Genomic DNA, 20073 nt, shown 5'->3' with positions numbered 1-20073 from the left:
ACTTTACTGAAGGAGCGGCGGGGCGCAGGACCCCCTCATCCGTTAGTCTGGGCGGCGCTCTGCCCTCTGGCCTGGCACTCACCAACCGCCTCCTCGCGGGGCCGCCCTTCGCAGGTGCGCAGAGCTCCTTACGCATCGTCTTCCCGCCTTGTATCCGCACCGCCCCCCCCCCCCGCCACGCCCCGGGACCGAGGACGTGCTGATCCGATTGGCCAAGGGCGGCGGGGGCGGGTCCGGAGCGCCCGGGGAAGCGAGGGGCGAAGACGCTGGCGGGGCTGACTTCGCGCACCGGGAGGGCTGGGTGCCGAGTGCCCCCGAGGATTCGACCGACCCGCCCGAGCCGGCTCAGGATGAGGACGCGCAGGGCTACCCCTCTCCGTGCGGCGGAGCTGCTCGTGCTGCTCCTCCCGTGCTTCGGTCTGGTGGAGCCCTCTGGCCGCTCAGGTAACCGCGGGCGCGTCCGCTCGCCGGCCGGCTAGGGACCTCGACGTTGCCAGGCCGGCTGACTTTCCTCAGTTCGGGTTAGGGCTGCGCTGCGGGGTCACGTCACCTCTGCTTTGCTCAGGGCTGGAGCCGGACAAGTGAGCCGAAGGGAGGTCCGGGGAGAAGCAGCTCCATTAGCCCCCGGGGTCCCGGAGGAGGGCGGGGTGGGGCGTGGGAGCGCCGTGCTTTTCTCGTGCTGAGGGCGAGGAGTCCACCGTAGGGGAGGCACCCAGAGTCTTTTCAGAACGAGGCTCCCGCTCCTTCCTCGTCCTCTCTCCTCTAAAATCTTGCTTTCCTAGAGTATAGGGCTCCTTAACACCACCACCACCCCCAAGCCCCATCCCGCCCATCTCGCCCCTCCTTCGTCCCTTGGTCACCTTGGCCACTCAATGTCAAGAGGAGCTTTCCACCCACAGCGCCAGAATGAGTAACGATTCCCTGACTTCACTGCGCTCATGGTGCACATCAAAAAGCCATGTCTCCTACAGTGACCATGGCCGTGACTCTGTTATGATGCCCTCCCCCAGTGCTTCGAGCAGCGACCGTTTCTTCTACTTGGCTTATCAGCTCCAGACGACCGCCCCATGCCCCACCCCAGAGGCCGGTGGTCCCGCGGTGGAGCTCAGGTTGCTTGCCCGGAGACCTCCTGCCTGTCACTCTAGAAGCAGGACCAGTATCAGACACCCTTCGCTGATGCTCTGGGCAGTGCTTTCCCCACCAACCCCTTCGCAGCACCCGGAGTGTGCTTTTACTTTCTCTTTTTGCCTTGGCCAAAGGTGTGCTGAGGATTTTGTTTCTTAGTCTGGCTGCTGAATAGGCAATCAGTGAGCCGTCCCCACCTATCATTTCCGTCATCCTGTCTAGATGAGGAAGTAAAAGATGGTCGAGGGAGTTTTTGAAAAAGCTTTTGAAAAGCTTCAGTTTGCTTGTGGCATTTACTTTCTTTGCAGCTAAACTAAGTCACTGTCTGAGTTATAGTTTGTTCAGAGTATGAGTGGCATCATCTTATCTACATCAAGAACTTTTTAGTTGACCCTGTTCTGATTCACACTTCTGTGTTCTTTGATCCTCCATGTTGGAAACTACCAAAAGGCCTTTACTGCTGTGAGAATTCTATTCTGCCTGCCCCCATGGAGAAAATTTTCACCGCAGAGACTAACTATAGTCAAAACACACTAGCGGGCTTCCCTGTGGTGCAGTGGTTGAGAGTCCACCTGCCGATGCAGGGGACACGGGTTCGTGCCCCGGTTCGGGAGGATCCCACGTGCCGCGGAGCGGCTGGACCCGTGAGCCGTGGCCACTGAGCCTGCGCGTCCGGAGCCTGTGCTCCCTAACAGGAGAGGCCACAGCAGAGAGAGGCCCACATACCGCAAAAAACAAAACAAAACAAAAAAAACACTAGCCTTTCAATCACTATACTCTTGGTTTCCATCTACATTTGCTTTAGTCTTATCTGTTTTGTCTCCCCCATAGAACTCAGGACTTCCTTAATTTTTGCAGTCTCTGCAATCCCTGGCCTTTCTCATTAACCCAAAGCAAAGAGCACCAGATTAACGCCACTCTTCCTGCACTAAGTCCTCGCAGGTATTTGTTTTCCTGCATCCTTCCCCACCTTGAGCAGCTGCTCTGATCAGCTTACACACACCATCAGACCAGACTTGTGGCCCTATTAAGGGAAGCGCTGGAATTTTGAAACCCTAGCCACTTGGGTAGCTTGTTGGCAGTATGCCAGCTTCATGATGCTGGTGATGGCGTGCGCTTCATCACATGTACGCAGCTAGGTTTGCGCAGGTGGTCTCCATTGCTCAGATGCTGGAGGAGTACCTCTGTGTCCTTGGGAAAATGCCAATTGCTTAGTTAACTTTTTTTGCCTCCTTAGAGAGCCAACAGCTTGAAGTAAACTAATTCTTCAGGGACTTCTGAGGTTCTCACCAGCCCACACCACCCAGTCTGAACCCCATGACTTTCTGACTGCTGGTACACTGATGTGGACCCAGCTGTCACTTCAGGACCTGTGTTTTGTTTGTTTGTTTGTTTTGGCTTTATTTATTTATTTTTGGCTGGCTTGGGTCTCCGCTGCTGCACGCCGGAGGACCTGTTTTTGAACTGGCAAATCCAGACTTCTGAGTCTCTCCTAGTGTACACTCTGTGCACACATGGTAGCAACTCCACAAAATGCTTAACAGTGTGGCCTGTGGAAGTTCCCCTGAAACTAAAAAAGCTGCAGTCTTCATCCTTCTTGCCTTCCCAAGCCATCTCTTCTCCATTTGTCTGTGGTTACAAAATGTTGAGGTCCAGCTTCTCTTTGGAATGTGCAGAACTCTTTGGTTTAGGGCTTGTAACAAAGGAGTTACTTCACAATCAGACAATAAGAAATAGTTTTCCTGTGATGGTCTAAAAATTCAGTTTCAATTATGATAATGCTATGTAGCCATTTCCTCTCAAACACCAGTAAAACGTTTATATAAAATGAAATGTTAAAAAGTGCTGCTAGAGGTGTTGAGGCTTCTTTTCATCAGCCTCTGTCTTTTAGACTTGTCCCCATATTGTATTTGTAGGTAAATATTAAAATTCCATTTAGGGCCAGTATAAAGTGAACAAGATGCAATATAAGGCTATCAATAAAGAATCTGTTTTATAAATTGCTCTGCAATCACCTTTTCAAAGTGTAATACATTTCTGATATATGTCATAGACCCTTATTTAACAAATTTTCTAAATAAATTATTTTCGCACTTTCTTAGTCCCTCTTCCCACTCTTCAACCTACCCTCCCAATAGGATCACAAGACTGGGGCAGACTGAACAGCTTCTTCTTAAGGGTAAAGAAAGACAGGGGAAAATATCATGAGTACAAGACTCTCCCTAGGTTATGTATTATGTACGAATGCTTACACATACATCATGTATGAAGGCCAATAACAAGTTTCCTTAAATCATATCAATAATTAATGTATTTGCTAAGTGATCACTATAGGTGTCAAGCATTGGTATTACATACTTGGGTAAAAGGCAGATTTAGAATGAGGCAAGTATCTATAATCATAGATGTTTGCGATTAGGTAAGAAGCTTGGCAATTCCTCTTCAATGTAGCTACTCCACACCTCTCCTGTAGTCTTTCAGAGGTCCTGCAAGCTTGTTAAGTCCATGGGTGTTAACCTAAAAGTTAAACATACAGTAAATGGGAAAGGTTAAATTTTTTTTCTCTTCTAAAGAATACTTATAAAGCAGCACTGTCACTTAAGTGCACATGCCCAATACAGATGGAATTCAAATGACCTAAAATTCTACTAGCATGACATAATAAAGTTGTGGATATGTGTTTAAGAACAATATGCAATGAACTTAGCACAGACCTGTAAAGCCTACAAGGCTAGAAAAACTCAGTTAGTAGAAGCATAGGATGTTAGTCCTGGAAGTGACTTAGATTTCTTATATCCACTGCTTTCATCTTACATTTGGAGATTAGAAGACCCTGGGGAGATTAATTGACTTCCCCAAGGTCTCCCAGCTAACCAAGAGCAGAGGTAAGTCTTCAGTCTAGGACCCTAACTCCTTATTCCACTGCTCCTTCCACTATTCTAAGAGCTGTAGCTAATCCATTGCATTCTGCAAAGGCAACTTGGAAAATCTAGAACTCCAGATTGCAAAGGTAGGCAAAGCCGGGGTCAAAAGGCACAGAGCAAAGTGCCCAGGAAAGATTATAAAGTGCAGGGAGATTATAGGGCAAGAGAGGGGAAGGTTCCAGCAGGGCTGGCCACCGCCCACTCTCCTGCAGAAGCAGACATCTTTTTTTCTGCGGTAATTCCTGATACTTTGGAACACAGGAGAAGTGAGAGGGAATAGGTTGGGAAAGAGGCACATCACGGTCTGATAATCTTCTAAAATAGTACATTTTCTGTTTTTTTTAAACTATCCTTCCAAACTGTGCCCACAAAATAGAGAATGGCAGAGTGATGTCAAAGAAGAGTGAGGGATGGAAGCTGCTATCCAAACAGATCTAGCTGCAACCCTAGGCAGTATTTTAAAATACCGACTTGAAAGCAGAAATAAAGTTTTAGAGGATTTTGTTCTTGTTGTTCCTGTTGTTTCTCTTGGTGCTGCTACTGCTATTTAAAACAAAACTTCCGTCCAAAGTTCAAACTAGAATTGGACTTAATTTTATAGTTGTTATTTGCAAGGTGAAATTTCCCCTCAAGGCCTTAGTGTGAGAATTTTTAACTCTGCAAGTCTGTGAATTACTATTAGAAAAGGTGTTTAGTGTTAGTAAAAAACCACTGAATGTGAAGCTGGTATCAAAATGAAAGTGCCTTTTGGGAACTAAAATTTTACAGCTGCTTCTGCTGAACCCTTTGGTTCATTGACAAAGATTGCTTACGTTTGTCTAAACTATTTCACCTCACCAACGTGAGGTTCTGTGCTATACCTTCAAAAATGTTTCTGTGTCGGGCTTCCCTGGTGGCGCAGTGGTTGAGAGTCTGCCTGCCGATGCAGGGGACACGGGTTCATGCCCCAGTCTGGGAAGATCCCACATGCCGCGGAGCGGCTGGGCCCGTGAGCCATGGCCGCTGAGCCTGCGCATCCGGAGCCTGTGCTCCGCAACGGGAGAGGCCACAACGGTGAGAGGCCCGTGTACCGCAAAAAAAAAAAAAAAAAAAAAAAATGTTTCTTTGTAAAAGCACTGACCAAATTGTTTAATTGTGGTTTGCTGTAACAGATATGACTCTTGCTCCACAAACTCAGGTGTGCAAGAAGCAGTGTACTACTTTATTTTCATAAAATCAAATAAAGTTTTGTTCTGAGGTCCCACTCTACCAGATTAACAGAAATTCAGTTTCTGTCACTGCTGAGGTCTTCCCCAGCTCATGCATAACTGCCAGGGAAGCATTCAGGGAGATCCCTCCCTTTGCCCTCAGCTCACACTGATTACTTCTGAGTTTCCCGTTGTCCAAACCTACTGGGTCTTGAATCCTGTGGCTCAGGTGATTTCTGGAGCTCAGGTTTGACCTTCCCGGGTGATCCAGGTGGTCAGTCCCCACATCCCCTCCCCAGGGGCATCCTGTCACCTTCCTGGAGGTTCAACAGTGGAGCTTGTCCTAGGTCCCCTTACCATCAGAACCCGGGCCACCATTTCCTCTCATCCTTTTATCCCACTATTCTACTTCTACTCTATTTCCTCTCAGACACATTAATGTCATATAATAATTTACCCTGCTGTAGTAGCCAAAGTGTAAGCAAGACAGAATTGCAGTCCTGAATAAGCTCAGGATATTTTTCATTGACTACAGGTCACTTATCTAAAGAAGATGAAAACTAAGGAGCTTCTTCATCTTATTAAATAAGGGAGAGAAATAGTTCACTGAATGGCAATAACAAATATGCGTACTATTCTAAGTGCTTTGCATGTATGAGCTCATTTTATCCTCACATCTACCCTATGAAGTACTGTTTTACAAAGGAGGAAGCTGAGGCACAGCAGGTAAATAACGTCCTGATCACATGGCCGGTAAGTAGCAGAGGCAAGCTATAAGCCCAGGCAGACTGGCTCCAGAGCCCATGCTCTCACACAACACTGAACTGCCTCTCTGGCTCTCACTGTCCTCCGACCTTGTGTAGAACAGTACAGTTTATACAGCTTGGAGTGTGTTAACAGTCCAGGGGTGCTCAGACTCTCCTTAGCAAACAGGGGCCAAGGCATGTCAACCACATAATTCAGAATCCTGAAATGTCTTTCCTGCCTGTCTTGTCTCAGGTAGTGATTCATTCACCATCGTTAATGAAAACACAGGCAAGTGCATCACACCACTGAATGACTGGATAGTAGCAAAGGACTGTGATGAAACCAAGGACATGTTGTGGAAGTGGGTGTCCCAGCATCGACTCTTTCATTTGCAATCCCAGAAGTGCCTTGGCCTGGACATTACCAAACCCGTGGATTCCTTGAGAATGTTCAGCTGTGACTCCAATGTCATGCTGTGGTGGAAATGTGAGCACCGCTTTCTGTATGGAGCTGCCCAGTACAGGTTGACCCTGAAGGGTGGACACGTCATAGCAAGTACCAATTCATCTGATGTCTGGAAAAAAGGAGGCTCAGGGGAAAACCTCTGTGCCCAGCCTTACCATGGTGAGTACTGGAGAGGCACTTTGACTCACTTGCTGCTGTATTTGGTGAAAGTGGCCTTGAGCATGTAACACTGGCCACAAGGAGAGTCCTACACTTGTGAGGGGAGTGAGCTGGTGTCTAGTTCCAGACACCGACGTCAGTGCCATTTGCTCCCTTTAACAGGCAAGGCTAGGACAGGTTAGGTGCCTTGTCAGAGGTCTTGCAGCCATTCTGTGGCACCCTGGGATTCGAAATCTCTCCGAAGCCTGAGCATATGTACTTCCTATGATTACATCCTGAACTCCAGAGAACAGGAAATGTTAGAGTATCAGGAAGTCCTCTACACAGGATAAAAGTCAAATGATCTAGTAAAGTTGAACCTATTCTAAGTTAAAAAGGAAGAAAGAGAAAGGAAAAAAAAAGGAAATGAATTTTTTCTTGTCTGCAGATTTGGATGTAATGGAAAAACTTTAAGAGTCTTGCGGGCTTTACTTTTATTTTTGGCATGGCTATCACACTTTGATGTTTGTATTTATGATTCAACATTTTAAGAGTGGACTTTTTCCTCACTTGCTTCCAAAAATAAGTATATGAGTACAGATCTTCCTCCACTAACAGTGGGGTTATTATGTCCCTATAAACCCATCATAAGTTGAAAATATCATAAGTCAAAAATGCATTTAATACACTTCTAATGAACATCATAGCCTGGCCTACCTTAAATATGCTCAGAACACTTACATTAGCCTACAGTTGGGAAAAGTCATCTACCACAAAGCTTATTTTATAATAAAGTGTTGAATGTCTCATGTAGTTTATTGAATACTGTACTGAAAGTGAAAAACAGAGTGGTGTGTGTCAGTTGTTTACCTTCATGACCGTGCGGCTGACTGGGAGCTGTGGCTGCTGCTGCCCAGCATCATGAGAGAGGATTGTACCATGTACTGATAGCCCAGGGAAAGACCAAATTCAAAGTACGGTTTTCATGGAATGAGTATCGCTTTCACACCATCACAAAGTTGAAAAATCATAAATCAAACCACCGTAAGTCTGAAACTGTCTTTGTTGCCTTTGGGGGAGCTGATCATGAACTTTGTTCTGAGTCTAGAGACTCAGTTATAACAAATTTCTGAGTTTGAAAAGAAAGAGTAGATTCATTTTTTAAACCTCTAAATGTAAATTACCCAAGCAAATCTTTTTTTCATTATGTTGCTCTAACTTACATCAAATGTTGGTGCATATATGTATGTATATATATTTAATTATCTAAGTCTTAACTATTATCTGTGCTCTTCTTTGTACATTTACATAGCTTTACAGAGATTTTCCTCTTAAGCTAAATTTGGCCTCCCATTCTTCTTGTTGTCTGCACAATTTTTTCTTCTAGGGGAACCTCTTTCTGTTTCCTAGTGAAGATGCAGCAGCTTCTGAGATGTCAGGTTCTGCTGTTACGGGAAATATTAGAGAATCAGAGATGGGATTTTCCTTTTCTTCAGCCCTCAACCCTTAAGTAGTTGAAAAGTCTGCATTTGCAAATTAGAAATAATGATATGGGGCTCATAGGGTTGTTCATGAGATTCTATGAGATGATCCATGTAAAGCTTCATAAACTGTGATGCGACCCCCATCCTGTGTGAGCCATGTTTCTCTCAGAGAAAAATTTTAGCTGTATAAATTTTATGAATAAATTGCCCTGAACTAGCATCCAGGTATGCATTTATATCATTAAGATATCTTGACCTCACTAGCAGTCTTCAAGTTTTGAATGTTTGGTGAATCATGCAGAGGAAGCAACTTAGAAGCCTGCCAAGCTCTCTAAACATTGAAACTATTTTGTCTTGTGTTACCAAAGAGATTAATGTTAGTTTTCCAGGACTTCCCTGGCAGTCCAGTGGTTAAGACTCCATGCTCCCAATGCAGGGGGCACGGGTTCGATCCCTGGTCGGGGAACTAGATCCCGCATGCAGTGCCGTGTGGCCAGAAAAAAAAAAAAGAAAAAAGTTAGTTTTCCATATAAGCATCTCATCTCACAAATTTGTGCCTATCATAGAATAAGCTGTTGTGTTAAGGCCGCCATCACCATAAATTCATACATTCAGAGAAGATTCTTCTCAAGAAAGCCTGTGTCTCTGAGGAGACGCTTGGGACTTAAGAGGTCCAGTAGCATCGAACAATGTGCAAGAATAAAACTAACACAGTATTGTGAAGCAATTATACTCCAATAAAGATCTATTAAAAAAAAAAACTCTTAGTAGTTAGCATAATTTATTTAGCTGCTGCTCTTGTGGTGGTTGTTCCATGTTATCCTTCTTCAAAGCATATTGTGAACAGGAGAGCGTTTAAATTGAAGCCCAGCTTTGAGCTATGACACTAACTTGGAACCTGAGAAAGCAGCCATTGATGTCACAAGTTGTCCTTACATGTCAAGGACTCTAATCAGAGAGTCAGTTCTCATCCCTGTCACAGCTGAATGACTGAATGTTTCACTTAACTTTGCAAAAATGGGGATTTCACAAACAAGTGTAATACTTGCCCTACTGATCTTGTGGGCTTATGGGAAAGAACAAGTGAAAGTACTTCGTATTACAGAAACAAAAGGTTTTACAAAAAACCCCTGATGTTTCTACAAATGATAGTCATTGTGCTCAGGGACTCTCCTTTTAAGTGCTGTAATTTGGGAAGAGAAATCGGTCACGAGCTATTGGGAGTTTTGGTATGGTTAAAAATAAAACATGCTAATAAGCAGAATCCTTATAAAATATAAGGTCAAATTACTCTTTAACAAAAGTACACTGTTCAAAACCATTTATATGTCAGAGGAAAACAAAACCAATGTCCCTTAAAAGATTGTTTGCAAGTAAAAGCATCTAGATTACTCTTCCTTTTGCTGTACTGCTGCTTAATACATTCTGAACTGTCAAATTGTCTCACACTTAAGTTAAATGAACATTTGAGAATAATAAAGGATATGGAATCAAATTCTACCTTAAGCACACTTTCAAGCAAATCTATGAGACATTTTGAGGGACCCTAATAGCCTGGTAAATGATGCTAAGATCTGATTACTATGCTTTACCTAATAGTCATTATTTGATCTGGTAACAACCACGGTTTTAAACAAATTAAGGCTATGGAAAAAAGTGAGCGAAAGAGTCACAGGGTTAGCTGTTCTACAAGACACCTCTCCAAAAGAACTGTTATCAACATAAGTATTTAGCGCTTCCTCCAGCATTTCCAGACATATTTGAGGTTAGAATAATTTTTCAGTTCCTCTCTGTGTACCAGAGGAAATTGTTAAAAGGAAAAGCTAGTTCTGCTACCTTGCTGGTCACCAGCTGGTTCCATGACTGCCTGGCTGAAGCTGGTTCTTCTTTCATAACCTGAAATACCATGTCCTGCCCTCTCCAAGAGACTGCTGAGAAACTCAGCAGCCCTTCCTCCTCCTTCCTCAAAATGCACAGCCTCAGTTCTACCACCAGACTGTAAACAACAGGGCTATTTGTGCACCTCTCTAACTGTACAGTTAGTTTCAAAGTCCACAACCAGCCTCAGTGATTCCAAGGTATTTTTCTAGCCTCACTCTTACTAAAGAAAAGAGTGTAAGTTTAATCTCAAGCGGGGCACCCCTTCTGGTGAAGTACTCTGCTACCCGCAGTAGTCAGTTGATCCTTACTTGGTAAAGCTGGAATCTTTTAGCTCTTCATCGCATCACAGTTTATGAAGCTTTACATGGATCATCTCATAGAATCTCATGAACAACCCTATGAGCCCCATATCATTATTTCTAATTTGCAAATGCAGAAACTGAGACTGATAGAGGTTGGAGAGCCTGCCCAGAGACGCACAGATGATCAGTGGGGGAGCCAGCATCCATGCTCTGAATCTCCACACTGTGCAGCCTACCCAGATACTATATTCTCATACATGTGAAAACATAATCTTTCTTTCAAAACAGTTTTAGAAATTAGTTAACTAAAGCTGATTATCCAGTTTTTAACTCTTCTTTCCTCTACTTTCTCCCCAACCCACAGAGATCTATACTAGAGATGGGAACTCCTATGGGAGACCTTGTGAATTTCCATTCTTAGTTAATGGGACCTGGCATCATGAGTGCCTTCATGATGGAGATCGCAGTGGGCCATGGTGTGCAACCACCTTAAATTATGAATATGATCAAAAGTGGGGCATCTGCTTACAACCAGGTATGTATGGGCTGGTAAACTTTATATGTGCAAAGGAAAGGATACCATTCCTATGAGGCAAAAGGGAGAAGGAAGGGTCCATCGTGACTCAAAAATGACGGCAACAAATATCCTAGAGAAGGGGTATATATTTGAGGAAAGAGAGAGAAGTCGTGTGTGGCTAAGAACTTACTTTCAGAAGTAGGCCAGGAAGAAAACCAAGACAGGATGTTGTGATGGAAGACAAAGGATGAGGAAGTGTTCTATACCCACAGATACCTTAGGAAGGGGAAATGGACCAGGCAGCAGCAGTCAGGAAATTGCTGTTGGCCTTTAATAGAGCAGTTTCCAAAAAACTAGTGTTCAAAGAAGCTGGGTGATAGTGGACTGAGGAAGCTTCTTTTCAGATGATGGAGACTTAAGTATGTTTGTGGCCTGAGTAAAGAGCAGCGAACAAGAGACAGATATCCCTATCCCTCTCAAAATTGGTGACGTTGTTCCCTCTGCTGTACCTGTACGTTGGTCAAAGCATTTTTTCTAGTTGCTTCTTACTTGAAGCAAACTCTTCAGGGTGTGCTAAAATATTCATTGTTCTTTAGAAAGAGAGACTAAAGCAGCAGCTGCGTCACTATCCGGTATATAACTGAGACATATTTTCTTGATAATCTGGTGAGAATTACAGGGGATCATGGTACCTGACATGTGATAGGTGCCTAAGAAATATTTTTTAATGGGCAATAAGTTAAAAGAATCTACAGTAAATAGAAAGGAAAAAGCTCCAGGCCTAAGTAGTAATAGTTATTACTTAAAGTAGTAATAGTTATTACTTAAAGTAGTAATAGTTATTATTTGGCCCTGCTGAGTGTCAGGTACTATTCTAAGCATTCAGCCTTTCTTAACTCATTTAATCCTCACACAGTTCTGTAAAGTAGGTACCATTATTTATCACCATTTTACAGATGAGCAATGTGAGGCACAGGGGAATTAAATCATTTGCCTAAGGTCACATAGCTAATAAATTTCAGAGCTAGGATTCAAACCCAGGATATCTGGCTCTGAAGTCCTTGCCTCAAACAACTGTACCATCCTGCCTTATTCAGTAGTCAATCTGGTGGTATTAGTAATACCACCAACAGAGCTCAGCTCTCCTTAAGGGAAGCTGAGCTTCAAAATGCAGAGTCCTAAGCAACTTGAAGAAATTATATCGAGCCAATGATTCTCAAACTTCAGGTTGCAACAGAATCACTTGGAGAGTTTGTTAAAATACAGATTTCTGGGGCCCTCCTCCAGAAATTGTAATTTGGTGGATTTGGAATGGGGCCCAAGAATTTGCAGTTTAGTGAGTTCCCAGATGATGCTGGTCTGGGGACCACACTTTGAGAATTACTTTTCTAGGTAGAGGCACAGGCTCTTCAACACTTAGAACCTACTGAAAGATAAAAAGCCATTATTTACTTCAGCTATAATTGATAACGAGCAGGTTTTGGTCAACCAGACACCAGTTTCCTTTAAATCTTGCTGTAGTCTGGATCAGAAACTTTAGGGATTGTGAAAGGGAGCTTAGAGGTTATCCAGAGCAAACCCTCATTTCTCAGGTGAGGAGCAGCAGACCTTGGTTGATGAAATAGCCTGTCTGGGTCAGACCATATTTGTGTGGAGCCGGGTGGAGATCCCAGGATTCCTGACCCTTATTCCCCTGTGTATTTATCCCATTCTACCTTGCTGCCTTGACATGGGTCTTGGTGCCTTTAGCATACTTTGGATGGATGGGAGATTGTCAGTGCATTCATGTGACTCCCTTTCTACAGAAGAAGCAAGATTGTGAGTTTCTCAAACCTGAGGACTGCCAAACCATGGAGACTGTATTTTATAGCAAACACACTGCCATCTTGCTGAAAGTTTCCAGATTTACAAGTGTTGGCCTTAGTGGTAACAAAGAACCTTTAGGCAATGCACTTGCAAATCCACCTATTTTGTTTTTACCAAATGTCACAACAACCTCTGTTGTTATTTAGGACATTCAGAAGTGGCTGAAGAAGCAGTGTATGCCATTCAGAAGATCAACAACACCAGACTTAGACAACAGTACTCTGGTTATAGCTTTGCCACAGACACCCCTATATCTTTGTTCCTATCTGTGAAATGAAGACATTACACAAAATGATCTCTAAGGGGCCTTCCAGCTTGAGAGTCCATAAGTTTGACTGGTTATGGGAGACCCTTTGGAAAAACCCCAAGTGAAACCTGGGATACACTTGACATAAGTTATGTTGGTTTTCTCCTCTTGTTGGGAGCCCATAGGAGGCTGTGAGTATATATTTGAACTGGTTGTATGAAGACCTACAAACCTTGTCCCAGAAAGAGCTTGAAGGTTCTTCATCTGAAATTATACATGCTTTTTAGATATTTGTTAAAGAAAATGATGTTCACATGCATATATGTATGTTTATAAACACATATATGCACATATATATGTACATATAGATATACAATGCATGTATAATGTTAGTTATATGATATTTGTCATATATTAAATCATCTATTAAAATATTAAGGAGAAAATGGACTGAGTTTCCCAAATAAGGTATCACTAGGCTTTAAATCTTGGGCACTTAAGCAGCATGTCTAAACACACACACATGCACATCCAGTGGTTTCACTGCAGGCCATGAGCAAATCCCTCTGCAGTCTGCCACCATCTTTAAGTGAGCTCAGGGGTTGAGCACAGTTGAAGACTCCTACTTTTAGGCAGAGGGTAGGCATGGGCTAAAACATGGCATTGTACTTGATGGGGATAAAGGGAGAGTAGAAGATAGGAGAGTGGAAGCTTTAGCCAGCTTAAGTCATTTCCTGTCCTGTGACTTCAGTTTTTTTGTGTAACCAAAGAATCAAAATCTTGTCCAGTAGAACAATGACAGCCTCCATTTTAGCATATCCTAAAAGTATGCAAATTGAATGGCAGTATTTGTAAGCATTCTAAGTAATAGACAACATTGTGCCCTTACTTTATGATCACTAACGTATCTTTTTATCAATAGAAAATGGCTGTGAAGATAATTGGGAAAAGAAAGAGGAGATGGGAAGTTGCTACCAGTTTAATACTCAGGCAACACTTTCTTGGAAAAAAGCTTATGTTTCATGTCAGAATCAAGGAGCTGACTTACTGAGCATCAACAGTGCTGCTGAGTTAGCTTACCTTACAGGTAGGTTTAAGTTGCTTGTGGTAGAGCAAATTGCTGCGATTGTAAAGGTGCTGTCTGCCTTCTGTTTTCATATCTAGGTATGTTGTTTTCTGCATATATTTGTCTTTTCTTGGGATTTAAACTTAAACACCAAAGCCCACAAGTAAAAAATACTGAATATAATCCTATTCTGTCCATTGAAAATGCATCTCATGATAGAGACCAAGAGAGGTTAATATTCAGAAAACGAGGTGAGGTAGCAAGATTAAACTGCTACCTGAAGCCTAGGTGAAGGGATTTGAAAAAAGGTAAGCATTAAACTCTTTGAACATTGAACGGTAGAGAACTTGAGGAAGGTGGAGAAGGTGGCTGAGTCAGAGTAGATCACCTCGGTAAAAAATCTTCACACTTGAATAAATGAGTGCAGTTCCACATCCGTAGATTCAACCAACCATAGATTGTATAGTTCTGTAGTATGTATTTAGTGAAAAAAATCGACATATAAGTGGACCTGCATAGTTCAAACCCATATTGTTCAGGAGTCAACTATAATTTAATCATCATTACAACACCATAAGACAAGTATTTTTATCCCCACTTACAGATTAGGAATTGATGTTTAGAAATAATATACCCCGGGCTTCCCTGGTGGCGCAGTGGTTGAGAGTCCGCCTGCCGATTCAGGGGACACGGGTTCATGCCCCGGTCCGGGAAGATCCCACATGCCGCGGAGCGGCTGGGCCCGTGAGCCATGGCCGCTGAGCCTGCGCGTCCGGAGCCTGTGCCCCGCAACGGGAGAGGCCACAACAGTGAGAGGCCCGCATACCGCAAAAAAAAAAAAAAAAGAGAAATAATATACCCAACATCCCAGAGCTATGAAGTACCAGAATTGGGATTTGAATATCAACATGTATAACTCCAGAGCCCTTGCTTTTTTACTATAGTACTTACTCCTCTTACATACCTTTCTTTCTTTGTTTTCATCAGTGAAAGTCTACTGGACTTTTACATCCCCACCAACAGTGTAAGAGAGTTCCCATTTCTCCACATCCTCTCCAGCATTTTTTATTTCTTGCCCTTTTGACAACAGCCATTCTAACAGGCATAAGGTGATGTCTCATTGCGGTTTTGATTTGCGTTTCCCTAATAACTAGCGATGTCGAACATCTTTTCATATGTCTGTTGGCCATCAGTATGTCATCTTTGGAAAAATGTCAGTTCAGATCGTCCGCCCATTTTTCAATTGGGTTGTTTGTTTTTTGTTGTTGAAATGCATGAGTTCTTTGTATATTCTTAATATTAACCGCTTATAGGATAAATGACATGCAAATATTTTCTCCCATTTGGTAGGTTGTCTTTTTGTTTTGTTGATAGTTTCCTTTGCTGTGCAGAAGCTTTCAGTTTTATATAAGCCAGTTTATTTACTTTTGCTTTTGTTTCTCTTGCCTAAGGAAACATATCCAGAAACATTGCTAACACTGGTGTCAAAGAACATACTGCCTATGTTTTCTTTTAGGAGTTTTATGGTTTCAGGTCTTACATTCAAGTCTTCAATCCATTTTGAGTTGATTTTTTTGTGTGGTACAAGATAGTGGTCTAGTTTCATTCTTTTGTACATGACTGTCCAGTTTTCCCAATACCATTTATTGAAGAGACTATCCTTCCTCCATTGTATGTTCTTTGTCCCTTTGTTATAAATCAGTTGTCCATATATTCATGGCTTTATTTCTGGGCTCTCAATTCTGTTCTTTTGATCTGTATGTCTGTTTTTCCTGCCAATACTCTACTGTTTTAATTACTATAGCTTTGTGGTAAAATTTGAAATCAGAGAGTGACTACCTCCAGCTTTGTTCTTCTTTCTCAGGATTGCTTTGGTTATTTGGGGTCTTTTGTGCCTCCAGGTAAATCTTGTTTATATAAAATTTTGTTCTATTCCTGTGAAAAACGTCATGGGGAGAACTTGAGAGTATTGTGTTAACTGAAATTAGTCAGACGGATAAAGACAAATACTGTACGGTTCCACTCATGTGAAATATTTAAATAAATAAATGAACAACCCAAACCAAACAAAAACAAACACATAGATACTGAGAACAGAGCAATGGTTATCAGGGGAAGCAGGGAGAGAAGTGGGTGAAATGGGTAAAAGGGGTCAACTGTGTAGTGATGGATGGAAACTAAAATTTGGTGGTGAGCACGCTGTAGTGTATACGGAAGTTGAAATATAATGTTGCGCACATGAAACTTCTGTAATGTTATAAACCTGTGTAACCTCAAAAAAAGTCTGCTGGTCTTCTGTCATGCTTTTTGGCTTAAGCTTTATTCAGACCTCTTTCTTATAGTTTTAACCTTTTCCTGTGTTGTTCAGGACTTAAATAATCAGACGTCTTGAATAGAAATCTGTCAAAGAAGCATAATGGGCTAGTGTTTGGCAATGGAATTCTATTCCAGACCCCGCTGAAACCTTACAAAACATATTGTTGAGAGTAGACAGGGCCAATAAATTTAAGTCTCCCAAAATACTAACATTTGGAAACTGATAGCTTCAATGAAGGAAAAAGGTGTCAAAAGTGTGACTATCAACACCATACCAAACAATTTAATGATGCATTTGGAGGAATAAATGTTGCAGGGTTCCTTTATGCATCAGTTTTCTTTAATAACACATAAAAGTGAGATAATGTGTTAAAGGACCCAGTTTTCCCCTATCCCTGGCCAGACACTCCCCACATTTTTTGCATATCACTAATTTTATAGGTACAGCCCTTTCTAATGATCCAAGCTTCTCTTTCACTGTGAGTGCCCTTTAGGGATATCAGTATGCCTAATTATGATTGCTGGTTTCCTAAGACCTAAGAAAGCTGTACTTTAACACCTGGAACATTTCTTGAAGTCCCTATTAATATTGTGTCCCTTCCCTGAAAACTACCATGTTAAACAGTGGGCTAGGAACAGTGAGGCCCACAAAAGTGAGTCAGAGATTTTGTGATCAAAGTGCTTGATCTAGTCAGGGAAATAAGAGTTGTACATACGCAGAGGATAGTGGAGAATGTTATTCCTAAAGGACCTCAGGGTTTTGCAGCTAGTAGTTAGGTGGGACTAGGGAATTTTTTTTTTTTTTTTTTTTTGCGGTACGCGGGCCTCTCACTGCTGTGGCCTCTCCCGTTGCAGAGCACAGCCTCTGGACGTGCAGGCTCAGCGGCCATGGCTCACGGGCCCAGCCGCTCCGCGGCATGTGGGATCTTCCCAGACCGGGGCACGAACCCGTATCCCCTGCATCGGCAGGCAGACTCTCAACCACTGTGCCACCAGGGAAGCCCGGGACTAGGGAATTTGCTGACAGAAATAAAGCAGAATCAGCTCTCTTGAAGATAAATCCCATGCAGTCTAAAATAACTTTCTTTCTCTTTTGTGCCTGCCCTGCACCTAATTAGTTTGTTTTGATTTTGTTTTACTAATACAGGGACCTACGGTGGGGGATTTGGTTTCCTCAGCCTCGCTGGATTTTGTTTGAGAGTCAAGTTTCCTATGGCTCTGGCCTTCCCAGGGACCTGTAACCACAGATTCAACCCCAGAGCTCAAAGGAGGACTGAGAGTCCCCAGAGCAGGAACAACACATTTCAATTCTTTCTAATTTATCTCTGGCTTCAGGGGCTGCTCACTTTGAACTACCTTGATAGTGACCCAAGGCTAGAACACTCCTAGGTCAGGGCCCCTGCTGGCTGTGGCCTTTCTGACGTTCATCCCAGATGCATGATCATTATCAGGCCCTGCAGTTTCTCATTGTGGGAAGAGGAATAGAAATATAGGGCATGTCGGAATAGGGGTGTTGGGAACAGTCAAGAATATCTAGCTCATTGGACTCGCCCATTTGATTAGATATAGGAACTTATGCTAGCAATCATCTGATTCTTGATGGCAAAGATGGGCATTGATAGAGTCTCAAATTGGTCAACGCCCTGCCAAACAATCTAATGATGCATTTGGAGGAATGCATCATAGCATTCCTTGCCTGGACTCTATGAAGGAAAAAATCCAGCTCCAAATTGTCCAGGCCATATAAGAAATCCCTGCCCTTTGCATTTGCCCAACTAGGGCCTTTAAAATTTATCACACCCACCTGGCACAAGACACATAAAGAGCATTTGAATTTACCAACACAGTCACAGTTTTAAAATCTTATGATTCTAGTGAAGAATAAGTCATCATCAATACAGATTACAAATAGAACATTGTGATGAAGTAAACAAGAGCCTGACACCCTCAAAACGTCATTTTGTTCCATTGTAAATGTGTACTTGTCGTGTGCAGGTGAACAATAAGATTATTCCTAGGAAGCAGTAGGATTATTCAGACTTTCTGCTGGGGGATATCTGGAAAGTCTTCATGGAAAAGAGGACATTGAACTTGGGATAGATGGGAAGGATTGGTCCTCTATAGTATCGCTGGTTAGAGATGAATGAATGAAAGGAATTTTGAATGTCAAGGTATGGTTGAGTCTGGAGTACCATAAATATGTCATAGTTCCCAGGACTTCTTTAGGAATGCTGGAAAATCAATCACATTTACTAATGAAGAAAGATTTTGATTAGAGTAATTCCTCAAGGTCTTGCCTTGCCAGTGCTGGCAGCCTTTGCTTATGCTAACATGGTAAAAGAAAGGATAAATCCAGAGTTCCCTTCAACATCCTCCTCAAGCCATCTACCCAAGCATCCACCTTCTCCTTCCTTAGTAGAGAGAGTATCCTTATCATCTATCTCCTTGAGAAAAGTGAAGTAGACCCTTAGTTTGTCACCCTCACACTTACAAATTTATCTATACTGTTATCTCTCCAGCTCGTTCAAGGTTAACTACTTCCCCCAAGCTCTTTGTATCCACATCAACTGTTTCTTCTATCTCTTATACTTTTATAGACACTCACTCTATTGACTCTTCCCCAATAGGCTATAAACTTGTTTAAGCTTCTACCATTAAAAATTTTTTCCCTAGACCCTGAAGCCCTGCCTCTATCTTTCACAGTGAAGCTCCTGGAAAGCACAGTGTATCCTTACAATTCACTTTTAACCTCACATTTATTCCTTACTGGAGTGATAATTGGGCCTCTGTCCTACCACCCTCTTCCCAGACTCCTGCCCATCCCTTGGATGTTGGTGTCCAGGTTACTGCTCTCGGCCACTTTTGTCTTTGCTGGTGCTATTTCTGCTTTACCCAGGGATTCTCCTCCACTCCCAGGTGTCAGTTCCAGTGAAGTTACTTGTTTTAGGCATTTGGGTTGTAAAGTGTGAAAGTAAGGCAAAAATTACATAGAGTCAAAATTACCCTCAAAGAGTCGTTAAAGTATGGATATGGTTTTCTGCATGCAAATCAAACAGATATGTCTGATATGTATGATGGAACAAAATCCATACTTTAAGAATTATTTATATTTATATAATATAATATATATATATAAATTATGTAATATAGAATTGTATTTTATATTTATATAGAGAGATACATGAATTATATATATAATACTATAATATATCATACAGAATTCTCTGGGAGGAATTGAGAAACTGTTATCATGTGTTTTATTGCTGGGAATATTTCAACAAATTTATAGAGATTCCAACCCGTTAGCTCTTCCTGTTTGTCAACATCATCCTTGTCTTCTGTAGACCATTTCATTAGTTGCTTTATCTCTTCTACCTGGCCTTTAATATCTTCAAATTCTTTGTGATGTCGATAAAGTCTTACCAGGTTCTTGAATAGTGGTGTTGCCTTCCTTGACAGTGGTGTGAAAATCCTTACAATTGTTCGCACATTCTTTTTTTTAATACACATGGCCCCATACAACAAGCATGATTGCAACCATTGCTTGTGAGCATGTGCACACTGAGTGGCATATCAGCACTCAGCTTCTCTATTTAAATTATTTCTGCTTCTCTTTCTCTTTTATGCTAATGTCATCTAGTTGTCAAATAATAAATTTGAATGATGCATCTCAACTGTAACACGAGTGTTTGTGTGTGTGTGTGTTCTATTCTGTATCTCCAGCCTTAATGTCTCCTCTGGACTCTAGAGTTGTATATCCCTTGCCTAGCTCAGTACATATTTCTGAAACAGTACTGGTTACACTTCA

The 20073-nt window shown here is 42.4% G+C and overlaps 1 protein-coding gene across 2 annotated transcripts in view; it reads left to right on the top strand.

Annotated features, from left to right (window-relative positions):
- The first annotated feature begins 242 nt into the window (after positions 1-242).
- Positions 243-20073, top strand: part of LOC309809112 (CD302 antigen) — a 128166-nt gene continuing 108335 nt past the window's right edge. For both annotated transcript variants that reach the window (XM_082629885.1, XM_082629883.1), the window contains exons 1-4: positions 243-444; positions 6236-6607; positions 10618-10788; positions 13806-13970. In XM_082629885.1, coding sequence (XP_082486011.1) covers positions 351-444; positions 6236-6607; positions 10618-10788; positions 13806-13970 — 802 coding nt within the window. In that variant the 5' untranslated portion in view covers positions 243-350. The remainder of the gene's footprint in view (positions 445-6235; positions 6608-10617; positions 10789-13805; positions 13971-20073) is intronic.

This window comes from Mesoplodon mirus (genome assembly GCF_964341445.2).
Source record: "Mesoplodon mirus genome assembly, chromosome: 8".
Classification (NCBI taxonomy): Eukaryota; Metazoa; Chordata; class Mammalia; order Artiodactyla; family Ziphiidae; genus Mesoplodon; species Mesoplodon mirus.
This window is presented reverse-complemented; position numbering and strand designations above follow the sequence as displayed.